The following is a 20,314-nucleotide window of genomic DNA, read 5'->3' on the forward strand; positions in this document are numbered from 1 at the left end:
TTTTTCCCCCTCCATCCTTCCAGACAGGTGTAGCTCTTCCTCTTGAGTTGTTAATATTTTGTCCTTGCTTGCTCTCCTTGCTCTGCATTGTAGTGATGTGTGTGCACCATCTCATAGTCAGGTCATTAGATGAAAACTGTTATGAGTTGGCAGCCAGTAGAGGGCCTCTTTCCCTTTGATTAATAATTATCAGTTCCTCTCCAAGTCTTCTCCTTACACCATCCTCTTCTGATTGGAAAATTCTTTTTACCTACATCATCTACCTGCACCCTCATTTAAAAAAAGAGAGATGTCTTATTAGCAAAAGAACTTTCCAGATCTGCTCCAAGTGGTGGCTGGTACATCATGGGGCTCACTGGTACCTGAGTGTACCTCGCTGAGATCCTCACCAAGGGAAGATGTAGGACATTGGGTGATAAGTTGAAGATTTTCATCTGGTTTTGGATGTTAAAAAAAATCAACAAAGCCAATTTGATAAGTTGTGTCAATTGTTTTGCCATGTGCGTGTCTGTAACTGGTGCCATTGACATCTACTTCCTACCCTGGTGCCTTCTTTACAGCTATCTCTTATAAGACTGATGAAGCAGGTTTTTAGCCATTCATTTTTTGTGTATTACATCTCCTAAGACCACGTCTGCTCCCGGCTTTCATAGGCAATCTTGGAGCATGTCCTCATCTGAGGCCCCTTAATGTTCTCAAATGCCTCTTTCATCATGGATTTTACACACATGCCTGTTTCTCTCACTAAACATGGGACATTTGGAAAGGGTCTGAAATTTAGGGGCAGTTATAATTCACTAAGATGCACAATGTAATCCTTAATGCCTGGGAAGCACTCACTGATGGGTGTGCTGTAAGATAATAGCTGCCAAGAGGTAGAGATGATTCTTAAAGACTTTTGTGACATGCAACCAAACTGTTATAAACAATAAAATGTTATCACGTGGATTAATGTCTAAGGAATTTAAAAATGTTTTTTCCCATTGTCATTTTCCTCTGAGAATGTCAAAGGAAATTGAATGCAGCAGTAAATAGCTTCAGCATTGAATACACCAGGTAGCTGCATTCCTTCCCAGGCAATGTGAGCTGGCCTTGTCTTATTTTGGAAACGAGTGTTAATAAGATGTTAAAGAAGCAAAGCTTATTCTTTTTCTAGGACCAGAATGTTCTGATGCCCTCAAGTATGAAAAGCTATGATGCTGCATTTGTTTCCCTCATAGGAATTGTCTCCTGTTCCAGTTAGACAATTGATTTAAAAGAACTAGAGGCAAAAAATATATAAAATTAAGCTAACTTATGTGTACACTTCCATCACTGGTCAATCTAAAACAATGGACTTAACGGCTATGATTCAGTATAGCCACTAGCACTAATAGACTGGAAAGTTTAGAGCCAAATTGAATGTCTGTCTGAAAGGCAGGTAGTAAGATGAGTAATGTGGAATTAAATTCCAGCCTAGAAAGTCACATTTCAGTTCTGAGTGTCTCACTTGGAGACGTGTCACACAAAGGGAAGATTGTGTAACAATAAGCATAATGTATATATGGTTTACAAATCAAGAGACCTAAACTTGTCCCCTGAGAATTACTTTCCTTCTCTGCTCCTCTCTGTTAAATGGGAAACCCTTAAAAAGATTTGCCTTTCCAGAAATGAAATTGGTTTTAAAAATAGAAGGGTAAGGAGAAAGGGAGGAAAGAGGCAGGGAGGGAGGGGGCAGGAGAGGGGAAAGGTGAGAGAGGGAGCAGGAGGAATAGGTTGATGACAGACACATCCATCCCTCTTCACCTTTCCCCTAGATTCCTGGGCCCTATCTGAAAATGTTCCCCCTTGATCCTTTATTTGAATGTTCTACTAAGAAATCTACAGAACAATAAAGGCTAAAGTCCCTTAGTACTCCCCAAGAGGGACTTAAGTATAACCTCCACAAAAGCAATTTACATAATTAACTCAGCTCTAAAAAAGATGCTGAAACCAGAAGGTGGTTCCCAAGCACCTAAATATGAGAAAAGGGCTTTTCTGCTTTTAATGGACTAATTTCTCTTGAAAAGTACTACTTTCAATTTAGGAGAGGAAGTGAGAAATTCCCTGGAAGGAACTTGTAGCAACAAATGCTAAACCTGGTGGGAGGAGCAACTGAAGAGTGGCTCAGAGCAGAATAATAGGTTCCTTTCCAAGTGTGCTTGTGCTTGAATTTGCTCATTCACGATGGTGAAATGAGAAATAGGCCTGGAGTCCAGAAAACCAAAGACTGGCCATCCAGAATGCTTACTTCACATTTAACTTTGGGTTCTGTTATAAAAAAGCTCTTATTAGACTTTGGGTCTAAAGTATGACTTCATTGAGATGTTAATAAAGGCTCAGTAAATAAAATCTCATAAGTAACAGTTTAGTTGTTTCTATGAAAAGTATACCAACTGGGTCTGAGCAGGCAGTGAGCTCAAACCAGATCTCAGGGTGTCTGACCTTTGTGACTGACCAAAGCACCAAACACCTGTGGTCCTGTACAATCCACCAGTTACAATCCTAACACCTGAATGGCAGAGAAATGAACCAGGGCGCACAGTTCGGAGACTTGTGCCCTAAAACCAGCGTCTGAAAGCTGCCCCCAGAGCTGTGTGGGAGAGGAGCCTCTCCTGGCCGGCCAGGCCTGCGGCCAGAGGCATGGTCCGAGGCTTGAGGCTTGGGGTGGGGGGGAGCCCTTCTTGCTGAATCACAGGCCACAGGCAGGTAGCGGTCTCTCTCCCTCCACTCCCCACAGGCCCCAGGGGCTTATCAGAAATGATAGTTGGTTCTTTTGCCCTTATCACTATTTCATGTGTTTCCTCAGTCACATTGGTAATTATTAATATAATGTCAATGTTTTTCCTTCCAGCCCTCCTCGCCCTCTGACGAATAGCAGCGACACCATGGTGAGCCACTTGCCCACCGGGGCACCCACTCCCACCAAGAGGTACGTGTGGCTGAGCTCAGGTCGAGGCCTGGCACGTTAGCACCACCCCCCCCGGGGGCTCTCAGGGGGCCTGGCTCATCAGTGATGCCCCCCTTAGTAGTATTTTCTGCTTTTTATCTTCCGTTTTTCCCCCACTAGCTCATAAATAGATCAGCTATAGGAGTCGCTTTTTTTGAGTGGCGCCTGAGATGAACAGTGTCAAAGCAGATGGGCATGGTCGAGATCTTTTTAAAATATAGTCAACGGCATTTTGCGATCATGAGTTTTAAGAATTTTACCTGAGTTCTTTGAGTATCTAAGATCATTTCTGCTTCCTGAGCAGACTCTGTCAATTGAATTAATCTCCTGTAAATATTCTCCTAGATCATCCTGTATGTGGTTCATAAACATTTAGGTTGGAACGCCTGAGTCTATCTCTCACTGTACACAGGGGCTTTCTTTAGGGCCCGTCAAGGACCTAGAACTGCGCACTCCTCATTTAATTTACTCTTCTCTCAGGCAAGACTTAAAAGAACTATATAAATGGCTTACTTTTTATTTGATTAAGCTGTTCCATGACCAAAGCAGAAACTCCCTCAAGGGCACAACCATTAGAGAATTTTTTCTAACAGCCATCACTCAAAAGAAAAAACAACAAAGACATTCCAGCCCACTACCCAAGTCCTTTCTGGAGAAAGCCGCGCTGTGCCCTGTGTACTGACTGCTCCGGGCTAGCTCAGCTGTGGAAAAGTCACCTACTTAATAGGCTTTGACTGAATACGTAAAGCTTAAAATCAACTCTGTGTGTCCCTACGGACGAAAACTCCAAGATGAGGGAAGAATCACCTGTGTCACTTGTTAAAAATACAAATTTCTGGAACCTTATATATCCAGAGAGCCTAAGGAGCTGCGTTTTATTTTATTATTTTTTTAAGATTTCTTTCTTTATGCATAGAAGAACTGGGGTACAGGCCAGAGGTGTGGGGTGGGGGCAGTGAGAGGAGTCTCCAGAGACAGAGTGGGGAGCAGAACAGGTGGATCTACTGGAACACACTGCTCCTCTCAGCAGTGGGCAGGTCAGGAGAGGTCTGCTGCGCCATGTGGGTCAGCTCCCTGGCCGGGGATTGAACTCAGAGCTGCAAGTGACTGCAGACAGTGCCATAGTGCTGTGCTTTAATCAGTTGTGCCCTCCGGAAGGGCGCAGGAGCTGCATTTTAAACAAGTATTCCAGCTGATTCTTATCATCAAGCAAGACTAGAAAATAAGGGCTCCCCTGGAATAGAAGATTAGGGGCTTAAGTCAGAGTAACCTGATAAAACAGTGTAGTCTGGACACCCAGTGGGGGAGTTGGGGATAGAGCCCTTACCCCACCTGTTGAGACACTTGTAGCAGGATGAACAAACAAGCCACTTCTTTTGGACAGAGCTGAGCTGGTGTCCTGTTCCAGAACAAGGACTTTCGAGCCAGACTGGCTACTCTCCTGACCTGAAACAAGATTCTTATCTCTTTTTTTATCTATAAAATGGAAATAATAATAGTATCTTCCTTATGAGGTTTAGGTGGGAATGTTAGGTACTGTTGTTACCTTTTCCCAAACAGATGGGGGGAAAAAGAACAAGTTAGGAACAGTGCCCTCCCGAGGAGGAATAGCAAGCTTCTAGAAGAATAGAATGCCATTAAATCTCTGCCATCTACTAGATATTATAACACCCTTGCTGACCTTAGTCCTTAGTTTTTTACATTAAGTACAGGAACGTCCACATCCAAACCCAGAATCTAAATATCAGCTCAGGGAGGTTTCCTTTTCAAACCTGGGAAAACAGGCGGGCTGGCGAAAGACTCAGCCTGTGGGCTTTGTGTTTTAGCCCTGCTCAGTGGTAGGTCTCGGCCCATCTGAGATCTCTCCCTTGTGACTAGTCTTGTCGCTCCACCGTGCACTCAGGGACCACACTCGGACCTCGGCCTCTGTTGCGTCGCTGTGAGAGGCAGCCAGAGGGTGCAGCTTTCTGACAGCCTTGCTGCTTGAAAAGACTGAAAGGAGCGACCCGGAGCAGAAATAATCACAGCTGCCTCTGGAAGGACTGACCTTTAGACTCGCTGTCACTGTGAAAGTCCAGGGACCAGCTATAGTTGTCAACAACAAAATGATACCTATCATTTTTGAAAGTTATTTCAAATAATATAGCATAGGTTGGATTAAGCTTTTATTTTTAAAGTCAGTATTTCAGCCAGCACCTCCTTCTCAATAGAATTGCCCACCAAGAGCTGCCCAGTAGAGCAGAGGTGCTCAAGCGTTTAGCAGACCAAGACAAGCCGCTGCTTCACAGGAGGCTGTCTGGGCTCAAGAGGCCCCTGGCAATGCGGATCTTAGAGTTTTAGGAGTGTTCGCCTATATTTATGTGGAGATTGTAGACATTAATTGCATAGCGTAGACAGACTTGGCCCTGCGAGGCTCAGTTAGCACAGCACCCAACGCCAGCTAGTGTTCTGTTTATTTGCCCAAGGACTCAATCAGTTTTTCTTCCTTTCTCTGAATGTCGTCAGACCTGTGTCTCCAGAGTCTGATGAAAGCCAGGAACCCAGACACTTTCCTGGGGCAGAGACTCCCCAAGGGGGAGAAGGAGGTTTCCTTTAGAACTTAACACGAGACATTCATCACTGAGTTAGATGAGAACATGCATCATGAGAAAAATGCAGGAAAAATGTAAGAACTCCAGTTTCTACCTTCTCAATAGGTAGTGCGTATGAGGTGGGAAGACAGTAGTCAGACAGTACTACAGCAGGCCAAAGAAAAGGCCATCTCGGGTGGGAGGGTTACTCTGTGAAGAAAGCCTTACAAATGGCAAAGATGCTGGCGAAGATGTTCCTGAGATAGTTATGTTACGGAGATTTCCCCTCCATAACATTCTTTTAATATGGCCATGTCTACATTTCTGTAACTGAAAAGATCTGTCTTTGTCTCAGACTACTTTCTATACATTTGCTTTCCTTTTTTATTTTTAGACTTATTTTTGCATACAGATCTGGGGTACAGGCCAGAGGCACAGGGACGGTGAGAGGATTCGGCAGAAGCAGAGCGGGGAGCAGGACAGACTGACAGAGTACACTGCTGAGGGGAGCAGTGGGCAAAACAGTAGAGGTCTGCTGTGCCAGGCAGGTCAGCTCCCTGGGATTGAACTCATGCCAGAGTGGCTGCAGCCAGCTTTGTAGTGCTGTGCTTCAACCTACTGCAGCACCAGGGAGGGCCCAAAATTTGCTTTCTTTCAAAAGAATCAGCATATTACATTTACGAACAACAAAACACTTTTATAACTTGAAAACAGATGCCGGGACCCCTTCCTCATCTGATTGCCTCCTAGGCTGGCTTCTGGTCTGCCCTGCCCAATCCAGAATGTAAGCTGTTGCCATGCTCTGTGCTGTTGCACGGTATTCAGTCATTCCTGGTATTCACACACCAATGTGGAAATTGATGCTAATGCATTTAAAGCTTTAGCTTTGATTCTTTATGAATATTCAAATTTTTACCATTCTGTGCGAATTTCATGTAACTCTGGAAGTAACAAGAACCTTCAGTAGGAATCTTTCTGCTTTGTGCAGCTTAACTCTTTTAAAATCAGCAATTAAGACCTAACTTTAAAAAGCCCAGACACAGGCGAGGTGAAAGCATTCTCATGACCTGTGCTATAACGTTGTGCTTATAATTGCCAGCACTGCACTAGACATGAAAAATTTGTGGGTAGATATGCTGTTGTATGTTCTTCCCACAGGAAAAGGAAGAAAGGAAGGAATGGGAAAGGGAAGGGAGGAAAGAAAGAAAGGAGGAAAGGGCGATACGTGTAAAAGCAAAGGCAGAGTCAGAGAAGAAAAGCGGAGTGGGCCTGGCTGGCCGTGGGCCTGGTGTGCTGCCTCTTCCCTGCCCCTGGCAGTGCCCCAACTTCCTGCCCGCCAGTTTCCCTGGGCCTTGTCCTTGTCGAATAGGGAAGCTCTCCTTATCTTACCACCTGCAGAGACAGCCTGGGTCTGCCTGCCTAGGGTGTGTCCATTCAAATGGAATAGCTCTAGATGTCTTTTTGTGATGCATTAACCCGCTCTGTGTGGACAAACGGGAAGCTCTAGGTGAGCACTCAGCCAGATAGAAGCTACTCTGGGGTAGACAGGCCAGGATGGGGCGGAACAGCTTGCCATAGTGAGGCACATTTACTGTTTCCGCCTAAAGCGCCATTATAATGACCAAGAGAAATTCTTTGACAAGTAAAAACCCACAATAACAAAGGAAAATGGAAGAGACGATAGCAGCTCCAATTTGGAAGCAGCAAGGCGGAGTGAGGAGTTGTAGGTTTTGAAGCCTGGAGAAAGGAAAAGCTAAACTGGCGGCGAGACGCTAGAAGAGCTGAGATTTATGTTTGGGGCTCTGGAACAGGAAAGCCCTCACTGTCTTATTACCTCCGCCTTGGTGGGCAGAGTGCTGCCCGGCCGCCAGTCCTCTCTCTCACAGCATCATGCTGGACACTTGGTCACCGCGTCCTGTCCCTCCCCTCGAGCCGCCTGCGGCCCTCCGTGCGCGCCACCAGGCCTCCGTCCCAGGGTCCCAAAGATGGCGGTTTCTCTGCTCGGTCCCCTCACCAGGGTGGAGCGTTTTGCTGCCATCCACACCTCAGCTTGACTCAGCTAGATGACAAAATGGTACACCCCGTTTCTGGCATCCACTTTTATTTTAGTCAGAACACTTGGCTGTGACAGAAACTCAGTTTGAATTAGCTTGGGGCAAACAAAATGTTTCCATAGCCCTGCTGTGGGAGGAATAGGGTGGTGGGCGGCACTGCCTCAGGGGTGACCAGAGCAGGGGACTCTGCCTCTTCAACACCCCCCCTTCCCCAACCCCTCTGGGCCTTGCTGTTTCCACTTCACACCAGCTTCATTGTTCCCCCACAGCCACCTTTGCCACAGCAGGGCTTTGGCTACAAGACCCAACATGCGTATGCATGGCCACACTGTCCTGAGGGACGACCCCTCTTCTCCTGGTTCTAGCTTGGAAACTCCCAGTGAAAGTTCTGTCTAGTCGGTTTTGAGTCATCTCCTCTATCATCTCCTCTACCCAGGGCTTTTCTTTTTAGTGGCCCTGCCTAGAATAACTGACTGGATGGGTGGGGACGCTTCTCCCAAAAGAGAAGTTCTGCTGCCCCTGGAAAAGATGGAGGCCCTGAAGAGCACATTGCTGTAGGCCTTGTTTCTGGGGCTCTGTGTCTGTGTAAGTATATGACATCACGCCTCCATGGTAAAGTCTATTTCAGGGGGCCCCATCCCCCAGAGCCACCCTATTTTTATTTCTCACAAAGGTTAAGTCATGCTTTATAATCTGTTTATGAGATGTTTGGCACCTAACACCGTGTTCGGGCAGTAGCAGGTAGTTCTGAATGTTACCAATCACTAGTGATCTTGCAGTCAGTCACGACTTCATCCATTAGGACTTTTTTACTTTCACACTTACTTCATAGGAAGGAAATGCAGTTTTTAGAGGCCAGAATTTACCACTATGTAAATATTACTTCAAGGTGTAGAAACGTGACCAAGTTAAGAGATCATTTGTACTGTTATGCTATTAAAGTGCCTTTGCGTGGGTGCCATGGTGAAGCGTTGATGTTGTGGAATGAAAAAACCACCGTCTGCAGTATCACAGACTGAGGACAAAGGTGCTGGGCAAACTACGAAAGGAGGCAAGATGGAGTTGGTGAAGCCAGGTACTATTACCGACTCAGGGCTCTCATTTTCTTGCCTGGGGATTAGCACGATCACCACTTAGCCTGAGTTCGATCCCCAGCCAGGGAGGTGACTGACATGGCGCAGCAGACTTCTCCTGTCTCTCCCACTGCTCCCCCCAGCACTGTATTTCAGTACATCTCTGGTGAAGCCTCTCACTCCTATCCCTGTACCTCTGGTCTTCACCAAAAAATAAAAAAAGCAACAAAAGCAAGAATTGGTAAGTAAGGGTTTCAGCGTGGACATGAACAACTACCTCGAATGATTTCTTCATGGAAATCTTTCCCTGGTAACACAGGTTTTTCCCTCCTCCAATCCTATTTTGAAAGTCAGAAAAGTAGAGTAATTGAAAATTAACACATAGTCTTCAGGAACTGCAGAGTCCTCTGTGTTGGCAGATTTCCAAAGTCCATCTGATGGCCTGGGCACATTGCCAGTTTTCAACTGCTTCTGGGTTGGTATTAAATTCCATTTCCATTCAAGCGTTCAAGGTAAACCCCTCAGCAATTCTAACGCAGGTTAGTACAAACAAAAACTTTTTGAGTATTTCCAAGTCCATACTTTAAAACCTTAGTATGAAAAATTGAAGCTGACAGAAATATGGTAACTAATAGTTTCCTCCCCTCATTGGACTGAGGCCTGAAGTCTTGAACATGAGCAAGAATCGCATCCATCATAGACTGTCAGAGCAGAGTGGAAGAAGAAACAGGTTTGGGGAGAAAGATCGTCAATCTGGTATTAACAGACTCAGGTTGAGATACGAGCAGGATCCTGGGAGTGGAGACAGGCACTGCGGGTTTTGGAAGGAGTTCAAGGAGGAGGGCTTCTCATTCTCCAGGCTGGGACACAAATGAAGAGGACACTGTGATTGCCCAGACTTTCTGCCTGGCCATTTGTGAAACTCCAGTGCAGGATACATGCAAAGTCAGCCTTACTAAGAACGAGACAGAGGCTAGAGTCTAGGGAAGCTGGAATTTGCCAAACTGCCTTTAATATGATGGGAAAGGAAGCATGCAGAGAAGTGTAGAGACAGACCCCAAGTCTGCACGGAGGCACCATGCATCTTTGGGTGAAACTGAGGTCTCTATGTGTGGACTGAGATTTCGTAAACCAGCAGAACTACTGGAAAAGAACCGTTCTGGGGATGTGAAAGTGGAATAATTACCTGCAATTTTGAGCAGTTGTCTCTGTCCCAAACAGCCAGAGTAGAAAGACTGTTGAACACCGAAGACATGGGCAAGCAGGACAAAAGTAGCCGTGGAAAAACAAGTCTAGATCGACACTGATGAAACTCTTACAGCAAACCTGAGAAGGGTCAGATTGCCCACAAGTAAACTAAACTACCATATTCTTTAGAAGGAGACATTTTCATTTAACAAAATAATAGTCACAATTTCCTTTATCGAGTAAAAAAACTAAAGGACCTAGGAAGAAGCAGGAGAAAAGTAGTCAATATAAACAAAGCCAGAAAGACAGACATATTATAATTAGCAGATATAAACTTAAACAATGCCAGAGGTAACTAACAAAAATATAAAGGAAATAGGAAACATAAGGAGAAAATGAAAAAGAGCCAAGTGTAAGTGTAATTGGAACTTTCCGTGTGTGTGTGTGTGTATATATAGCCTACCTCAATAAAAGTGTTTAAATGAAAAACTAAAACTTCTAGCGTTGAAAAAAATAATGCCTGAGGTGAAAAATTCAGTGAACTTAATAGTAAATCAGAACTTGCCAAAGAAAAGTAACACAAACTCCCCAAATGTGAGGCACAGACAGGAGAATGGTAGAAAACAAACAAGTTCAGTGACTCGTGGACGGTATCAAGCAGTCTTAACAGGAGGGAAAGAAGAGTATTTAAAGAAGTAATTTCTCCAAATATGAAAAATTTGATGAAAACTTAGCCTACAGGTACAATAAGCTCAAAAATCTTTAAGTAGGATAAATACAGAGAAAAACAGACCAAGAGATATCACAGTCAAATACTGAAAACAATAAAGAAGATATTTAAAACAGTTAAAGGGGAGGGAAAGACATTAAATATGAGAGAGCAAAGCCAAGACTATTCAATGGCTTACTAAAAACACTGTGAGCTAGAAGAAAACAGGAAGACATCTGAAAGTAAGGAGAGAACTTATCTTTCTCCTTTTTACAGGGTGTAAGTTTCCTAAGCTTTAGCCCCCTGAAAAATCCGAGAAGCGGTGAGCTTTCAGGCATTCTGACATGGTCTCTAAGTACTCTGAGGGACAGAAAACCAGAACCCTCAGGGATTGGTTGGGGCCAACTGCGAGACAGGACATGTGTGAGACAGAACAAACAGCATCCAGAAGATGACTGCAGTAGATCAAATGTGACACCCAGAAATCTATCAGTTCGTAATGATACTGAAGAAAACTCCTTGGTAACCATCGGAGGTTGCTAGGTTGCTAACTCATTTTTCTGGAGTTTGTTAAATAATAACATATCAATTTAGTTGTGAAATGTGCTCTTCGAGGTGCAAGCTAATGTGACCAAGTGGGAGTTGCCCCCCAACAGTCCTGGGCCAGCCCCCTCACTTTACAGCACATGTGGCTATCTGCTGCTGTCTTGGATTGCCAAGAGGCTCGAACTGGAGACAGAGCAATCTGAGGAGGGAAAAGGTTTTTTTTTTTAAATCAAGTATTTGTTTAACCTTTGCTAAATGGTGTTTCAGGATAAATAGATGGAATTGATAGATAATAGAAATTGCGGAAAAGATGATGAAATTGGGAAAACCAACATTTGGCACCTCCTAGTGAAATAGTGACTCTAAACAAGAATCTTCAGTAAATACTGAAACCTTTAGGTGAAAGTCAAAGGATTTTATAAGAGAGATGTCACCAATGACATCAGAATCCACATTTACATTTCACCCTATCATGTACCTCCTGTTTGAGTAAGTACACCTTATTACCCATGGTGACTTCTAGCCCCTTCTCAAGAACAAAAGCAAAAACTTTAATGAAACATCTAGAGCTAACCACAGAGGATAAAAAAAACAAATGATACCACAGAAAACAGTCAAATCCAGAATGTAAAGCATGTTACAGAGAAACCTGCTTTCTTCATAAATAAATGACATGAGAAAAACAGGGAAAAGGAAGAACAGTTGCAGAGTAAAAAAAAGCCAACACACCATACCAACACACACGAAAACCCAGATTAATCAACTGCAAAGAGTGGCCCTTGTTTGGATCTTGACTTTAAGAAAAGATGTTTTTTCAGATTTGAGGAAATTTTCAAATGGACTGAGGTTTGAGAGTTTTTGTTAAATGTTTCAGATGTGGCAGTAGCACTGAGGTTATGTAAATGTTCTTCACTCTCTGATACAGGTACAGGCTCAATTATTCCTCGGTGAAATAATAAATTGCCACCCTTCCAGCACAAAAAATTGGGGGAGATAGAATAGCTGAAACAAATTAACAGAATGCTGACTTTGCTGGTGTGAGCACGGGGATATGCGAGGTGGTCATTAAAATACTCTGTTGTGCATGTTTTAACATTTCTATAACTGTTTCAAAAAGAAGATTATGTCAGTATATCTACAGGAAACAACAACCTCTGGTATAGATTGTGTCCAGTGGAGTCTTAGGTATATTCATAACAAGTTTGGCTGAAAGCAGAAAGGCGCTGAGGTTGTGTCCTTACACAAATGAGGAAGGTTAATAACAGTGTAAGCAGCTCACTCTGAACACTCTTACATGGAGACAGATGCCGTGAACATGTGAAGGGGCCACTTGGTGATGTGACGTAGGACCTTTCTGCCTCAGTTTCCCTGGCCAGGGGCCATGCCCTCACAGGGGCACCTGTCACAGGACCTAGAATCTGGACAGAGCTGGTTGGGCAAGGCTCCAGCTGACCCCTCTCCTTGGTTTCTTCTTCTCAGGGGCTGTAGACTCAGTCTGCCAGAGCCATCTCAAGGACTGTTTTTGTTCAGAGACTCTGTGAAATGTATTTGCTATGGTCTAATATCATGTACTCCATTATGCATTTTTTTATTGTTTTCCTTACCATGAGTTGGTGCTGTTTTCTATTTTTCTTTGAAGTTCCCATTTTAACCATGTTCATTTCTCGCTTTGTGTTTGTGTCATGCTTGCTGTCTTTGCCTCCATTGTTCCCAGGTTACAGTACAGCCAGTGTGAGACAGGACACTTGGCCGATGAGCATGCGCTGATAGCCTCCTATGTGGCCCGTCTGCAGCACTGTGCACGGTCAGTGGTAGGGCAGGCGGGGGGCCGAGTGGCTGACCGCAGGAGGGAGAGCTGCGTTACCAGGGTGCCCGTTGGAAAAGCTCTGCATGTGGGGTTTTTCTGGAGAAGCGACCAACTGCGCTTGGCAGACTTTAAATAATTGCTAAAATATTCGCTGCTGAAAGAGAAGGAGGCTTGCCAGGCCCAGGCACTTACCGAAGCACATAGTTGAACGTTGTCCTTAGAGTCCACCTTCTTTAGCTTACACCCAAACACTATATAAACCTCAGGCAAATGTGCAGCCCCAAAGCTGTATGTGCACAGAGGTATTTGGTGCAACCTCTGACTGTTCATTCTTAGCTAATAATGGAATCTTCCTATTGACCTTCAAAATTTAAAGTTCATCAGTCCACAGATACTTCACTTGATCTAATTTGGGGGCTTTGATACCATCTCCCTGTTGTATCTTCACCATTGTCTAGTTCCTCCAAGTCTGTCATTGTTGATTGTTGATTATTTAGTGCTTTTCAGTAGTGGTACTGAATCATTGTTACCTGAGGCTTTCCCCCAAACTACACATATATATATATACACACACACATACATATACATACATACATACATATACACATACATATACGTGTGTATATATATAAGGAGAAGTATACACACACATACATACAAGGAGAAGTGTATCATACACACACACACAGAAGTATATACGTGCACACACTTCTCCTTATATGATAAGTGCGTTTGTGTGTATAATAATTACATGTTTTAGAATAATCTTCGCATAGCCTTCCCCTGAAAATGTGGCAGTGACTTGCTACTAATATGGGAATACAACTGGTACCTCAGTGGGTTAGGATGAGAAGATGCTTGATAATTGCTAGCTACAGCAAAGTTAACCCTTTGATTTTAGCCAAAATGCTTTTCTAGTCAGGTAGACTCAAAGCTACCTGCTTACTCTATGCCCACCCCACCCCATTTTACAGGGAAAACAGCAGGTAAATTTGAATAACTGAAGCCACTCCTCTATACACTTCTCTATATTCCTCTACACAGCAGCACAGGATCCTTGCCAAACTACTTGAGCTTCTTATTCTTGGAGAGAAAACCATAATTTATAAACTAAATACATAAGAAGTGGAGCCTTAAATCTTGACCTGAATTTTGCCCACAACATGCCATGGCTCTATTAGAAGGTTATTTTATCTTCCTTATAATAACAGAAGAAAAAGTTAATAATATCAATATATAGGTCATATATATTTTTTATTGCACTCTCTACAGTTTCCCTACTATGACTGTATAACATTGTTACTTGTTACTTTCTAGTGTTTCTAAAGGTTTAGAGAAACTTTAGGTTCTTCTACCTCTTAAGTATGCTTGATAGGCGTATCTTGTGGGTAGGAAAGAAGAATCTGATATCATGCATCATATCACAAAGATGCCTCCTCATCCAACTAATGACATCTTGCACTCTGCCCCAGCCCCTAGGTCTCTGAGAATATAGTTGCCCCAGAGCTGGCAAGACAGCTTACTTATTACCAGTAGGGCAATTGTCCAAGTGATTAAAGTTTCATGGGGAAAATAGCAGCAGAATGTTAGGCTATTGCCCTATGTCTCATTCCAAGATTTATGATAGATTTAGTCAAGATCCTCAACTCTCATGCTTGAGGATTGGCTCCCTGAGCAGGAATTGCAGCCCGGAGGCTGGGAAACGCAAGGGCGGGTGAGCATGGCGTCTCTTCTGCATGTTTAGTCTAAAGTACTGAGCTTCGTAGGTGAAATGGCCACATATTTCTGGTAAATTCTAGAAGTGAAAATCAGCTCAAGCAGAAGAATAAGGATCCATTCTAATTCCCTGGCAATTTTCAGGGAATCTACTATCAACATACATAACGTTCTGGTTTCTGGCTAGAAAGCACAACCAATTAAAGTGACCAAGTCATTGGGGTACGCAGGTGTAAATGACAAATGGGGTTAACCTTCCTAGGGAGATGGAATGTGCTGGAGAAGGAGCAGTTCTTTTTCACAAAGGAGCCTGTTGTGCTTCATGCCAAGAAACAGGTCAGCCATGTTAGGTCTGCCAACCCTTTCATAATATTAACTACTTGTATTGTTAATGTTCATTTTTGCTCTTTGTTTCAAATATAAGGATATTTTCCTATTTCAGACAAACACATTTAAAGAAAAATATAGTTCAGCCCTGACTTAGAGTATTGACCCTTGGGTATTAAAATTATTTTTCATTATATGATAAGTTACAGATAACATGTTCTCACAACAAGTTAACTTTTGAGACAGTGATTGTACGTGCTGGAGACTGACACTTGCACTCCTAAAATAATAAAATTATTGACAAGTACCACAGGCAGAAGACTTAAAGCAAATCTTAGCAAAAAAAGAAATCCCTCCAAGACGGAAAAATAAGTCAAACTTCAAGGATTAAGCACAAAGATGGAAATACGGGAAAGTGAAAAAATAGCCTAGGAAAAATACCAATGTAAAAATGTCAGAAGAGGCCCATTGATTAAATTCACCCTTCCCAGATGCCCCTCAGCAATTATAACCAGGTTTGATGAGTGTTAACTCATGTCTTTAAGTTTTTTCACATTACTTGTCCTCCTGCTAAATTCCAATCAGGAGTCTCTGGGGCTCCAGTAACAGCCATAATAGCCACAAGCACAGCAGGTCTCTCTGCGGCCAGTTGTCAACCCCACGTTGTCTGTAAGCATGTGCCAAAGGTAAACAGAGACAGTCGTGGAGCCACTCCCGCAGTTAGTCTAGCTGCTGCCTAACATGGATAGACAGCACTGATAGTACTGTAAATAGACGCCTTCTAAGTTAGCCCACAGTCAGTTGCAAGGTCCGTATGAGTATGTCCTACACAGAGCGAGCTCACCACTCCAGAGCGCCCCCTCCTTCCAGGGGGACATTGTCTGATGTCCTGTCTGCGGGAGCTTTAGCTTTTTAGAGTGTTAGTACTCTTATTAAGGTGTAATGGATTCAGTTGATCTGCTCTAAATTAGAGCTTTGGTTGTGGGACACACATGGTAAAAGAAGAGAAGAGACCTGAAAGGGCGTGTTTGATACCCCGGAATGTTCTTCAGCTTCACCATATGTTGGGCCTGCCCTGGCAGCATCCTCAGTTCTGCTCAGCCAGTGTTAGGTGTACTTCTCATCAACCTTTATTTTCTATCATGCTTTTGGAATCCAAAGCCTGTGCCCAAATGTCGTAAGTTTTTTTCTAAAACATTTTATTAGAAATCCGTCTGCTGGACTTTGTAGATGCCCCATCTTCCCTCAACCCTCGTGTTCAACAGGAAGCCCCTTAGCTGGGGTAGGAGCGGAGGGGCAATGCTGGGGAGCCGCGCAGCGTCCGTGGCTTCGTCATTTCTCTGGATTCCATCTCCTCAGAAGACCATTAGTATCCATGACCCAGGCCTCCATTTCTTTTTTTTACCATTTTTTTTTATAAGCTTTTCTCCCACCTCTTCTTTCTGAGGGAAAAGCAAGCGTAGGGGATGTTTTATAGACACCTGTTGAATGTTTATCTCCTTGGCAGTGTCCTGGACAGCCCTAGCCGACTGGACGAGGAACACCGGCTTATTGCTCGCTACGCCGCCCGGCTGGCTGCCGAGGCAGGAAACGCGGTGAGTGAACAGACGTTCCAGTGAGTAGCACAGATTAGCATTAAGTAATATGTAGGAGCTCAGGAGATCGGGACCGCAGGGATTCAGGAGAGGAGTGGGCTTAAGGAAGGAGCTGCGGTGGCCTTCATCTGTGTTTTCCAACAAAGGAAAGTCAATGAGTCAGAATTTGGGGTTTTTTGTTTGTTTGTTTCCATTAAAACCCTAGAAATCCTGATTAAGAAAAAAGGGAAGGGGCCACCCTAGTGGTGCAGAGGGTTAAGTCTCAGCACTATAATCTCTCCTCAGCCACTGAGCTGACCCCCAGGGCACAGCAGACCTCGCTGGTCTCCCCGCAGCTCCCCTCAGCAGTGTATTGCAGTTGATCTGCTTTTTCTTCTCCCATTGTGTCTTGGTGAGTCCTTTCAGCCCCCACACCTCTGGCATGTACCCCAGGTCTTGTTTGCATCAATAAATAAACCTTTTTAAAAAATAAAAAAAAGGGAAGAAGAAAAACACAAATTACCAATGTCATGAATGAGAGAAGGGTCGCCACTACAGACATTCCTGGAGGCATAAGGAAATTCTACAACCAACTTTTTGCCCATAAATTTGACAGCCTGGGACCCTCCCTGGTGGTGTAACGGGTTAAAGTGCAGCACTGCAAAGTGAGCCACTGCCACTTCAGCGCCAATTCGATCCCCAGCCAGGGAGCTGACCCACAGGGCGCAGCAGACTTCTCCTGACCCGCCTGCTGCTCCCCTCAGCAGTGTACTTCATAGATCTGCCTGTGCTGATCCCCACTCTGTCTCTGGTGAACTCTCTCACCATCCCTGTACCTCTGGCCTGTACCCCAGTTCTGTATGCATAAATAAATAAATATTTACAAAATAAATAAATAAAAATTCCTAAGATCTATAACTATAGAACAGATATGTAGATTTATGGCAGTGTTACAAAATACAAAGTATACAAAAAGAAAAACTCAAGAAAATTACCATTAACAAATACCATCAGTATTAAAGACATTAGCTCCTTATGGGTAAATTGAATGAAAGATGTTCAAAACAAAAAAGTTAGCAGTATTCTATACATTGCTAAGAGAATTTGAACAAAAAAAAACTAAATAAATGGAGAGATACAATGTATTTATGGATTGAAAGAGTCGATATTGTTAAGATGGCAGCTTTTCTAAAATTGCTCTAAGATTCAATAGCAATCACTGTACCCATGAGCTTTGTGTGTGTGTATGTAGACATTGACCAACTGGTTTTAAAATGTTTGGGAGATTAAAGAACTTAGAATAATACAATAGTCTTGAAAAAGAAGAACAGAGTTGTAGGAAATCTACTTGGCACCAAGATTTACTCTAGAGCCACAGAAATCAACCAAGTGTGGTAGATATTGACTGATAAGTTAACTAAACTTATAGTGGGAATCACAGAGTGGTCTGTACATGGAAACGTATACAACATCACATGTCAATTATATCTCAGTAAAACTGGAAAGAAAATGAAGTGATATTAGCAAGATGATAAACAAATCAAGGGAACAGAGTAGAGTGTTTGTAAAATACACACACACGTATGGAGTCAAGTGACTTTGCCAAGAGCACAAAAGCGATTCAGTTGGGAAAGGAGAATGTTTCTGATAAATGCTGTTGGCACAGGTGTGTGTGTGACGATGTAGACATGTATCTACAGATACATGAAGAGAAGAATCACAACCTTGACCTCATAGCCTACATGAAAACCAACCTAGAAATGTATCATAACCTTAAAAATAAAAGCTGAAACCTTTATAAAGCTACTGAAAGAAAGCATAGAAAATTATCTTGGGCCTCCCCAGTGGCTAAGTTGAATCCCCGGCCAGGGAGCTGACCCACAGGGCGCAGCAGGCCTTCCTGTCTCTCTCGCTGCTCCCCTCAGCAGTGTGTGTCAGTAGCACTCAGGTTCTACTCCCACTCTGTCTCTGGTGAGTCCTCTCACTGCTCACACCTCTGGCCTGTGTGCCAGTTCTTATATGCATAAATAAATAAAAATTTTTGTACAAGAAAATTATCTTCATAACCTTGGGGTAAGCAAAGATTTTAAGAGAGGTTATGGGAATCACAAACTGTTAAACACACACATACACTGACAGACTGAGCCTCATCAGTGGCTCCTTGGGGATTTGTTACATGTGTCTGTAGTTTTGAAAAAATTTGTAATAAAATGTTTCCTTCTTTCTTTTCAAACTTTTAATTTCTTAAAGAGTTATATGTATTTTAATTCCCATCCCCCACCCCTTCCACACACACTTTCACTTTATACATTAGGTACATGTTTATTTTATTTTTGTGATGTGCCTGAGTGGCTACTAGTCTGCCCTTAGGGGACAGTAGTGACAGAGAAAAGCATTTGACAGATAATCTCATTATTAAACCTTAATGTGAATAATCAAGTACAATGAAGGAAAAATAAGAGCGGTATTTCTATTTCTATGCCAGAAAGTAAAAGGTGGCTTCTGTGAGAAAGTGTTACTTAAACTGGAATCTGAAAACAGGTAGAATGTGATTTAATTTCTTTGTAACTAAAAAAGACTAAAATCCAAGATAACCCCAGAGCTGCTATGACTGCCATCCTTGCCTTGTGCTCGGGTTTTAATTGTCATGTGTGCCTTGGCAAACCTGTCACTTACAAAGGAGAAAGTGGGGTGAGGTACAAGCAGGCCAGAGCTTCTAGGCTCGTGTTCTCTGCACTGTGCAGAAATGGGTACCAACTTATGTCTGCTGCCTCACAGAGAAAGCTGTCAGTGCCAGAGAATTCTTGCTTTGTTTCTCCCAGGGAAAGTAATTTTTTTCTTCAGGGTTGTTTAGACTTGAAAATGTTTCCCTGAAGGATCTATTATTAAGTGATGCATCTGAGTCTATATTGGAACTCAAAAGGTTCATGGGATGGAACAGAGTAAGGGGGGAGGTATGGGAAAAAGAAGAGTTTCATGTAACTAAACATTATAAAAGCCCCTAGTCAGTCACAATTGTTCGGGCTATTTTAGGAGTTAAAAGTTATAAGTAAAATCAGTTACATTTGTTAAGATGAACAGCATTATGGTTGGTTTTAAAATTAGGTATACTTAATAAAATGATATAGCCTTGTTACTTTACACAGTACTTTTAAATACTTGTAAATTAAAAACTACAAAGTTGGGCCCTCCCTGGTGGTGCCACAGGTCAGGATGCATCACTGGCCCCGGAGGTGACCCACATGGCGCGGCAGACCTCTCCTGACCCACCCACTGCTCCCCTCAGCAGTGTTCTTCAATGATCTGCCTGTTCTGCTCCCCACTCTGTCTCTGGTGAAGCCAGAGACACCTGCACCTGCCCCTACACCTCTGGCTTGTACCCCAGTTCTGCGTGCATAAATAAATAAATCTTAAAAAAAAAAAAAAAAGAAAGAAAGAAAAACAACTACAAGGTCATCTGACCCTGCAAAAGCTATCCTACTATTCCTTCACTGCGAGCAAGATAAGTCTGTTTACATCTGACACCATTTCTCTAAATAAAAATGATACTTTTTAGAATCGTTGTGAGACTGAATAGTGGGCCCTTTCATCTTCAATTTGCTTCCAAAATGTGATAGAAGTATTGGGCCTATCAGGAAGGATGATTCTTGACTAGATTTCTGTTAAACACCAGACTTCTAATCCTCTAATCTTTCACTGATAAAGTGCTTTGCATAAAGTGGGTGTAGTGCTCAAAAGTATTTATAGCCTGCCAGATAGACATTGTATTGATTCTCCCCCCC

General features: G+C 43.1%; 1 protein-coding gene across 10 annotated transcripts in view; it reads left to right on the top strand.

Annotated features, from left to right (window-relative positions):
• The window catches only part of DTNB (dystrobrevin, beta), a 200,063-nt gene that overhangs the window by 136,392 nt on the left and 43,357 nt on the right, over window positions 1-20,314 (top strand). For 6 of the 10 annotated variants that reach the window (XM_012727558.1, XM_012727560.1, XM_012727561.1 and 3 more), the window contains 3 exons: window positions 2,873-2,950; window positions 12,823-12,912; window positions 16,466-16,553. In XM_012727558.1, coding sequence (XP_012583012.1) covers window positions 2,873-2,950; window positions 12,823-12,912; window positions 16,466-16,553 — 256 coding nt within the window. The remainder of the gene's footprint in view (window positions 1-2,872; window positions 2,951-12,822; window positions 12,913-16,465; window positions 16,554-20,314) is intronic. The other 4 variants (XM_012727567.1, XM_012727562.1, XM_012727565.1 and 1 more) reach the window with 1 other exon arrangement.

This window comes from Condylura cristata, unplaced genomic scaffold (assembly GCF_000260355.1).
Source record: "Condylura cristata isolate star-nosed mole 26May11 unplaced genomic scaffold, ConCri1.0 scaffold00020, whole genome shotgun sequence".
NCBI lineage: Eukaryota > Metazoa > Chordata > Mammalia > Eulipotyphla > Talpidae > Condylura > Condylura cristata.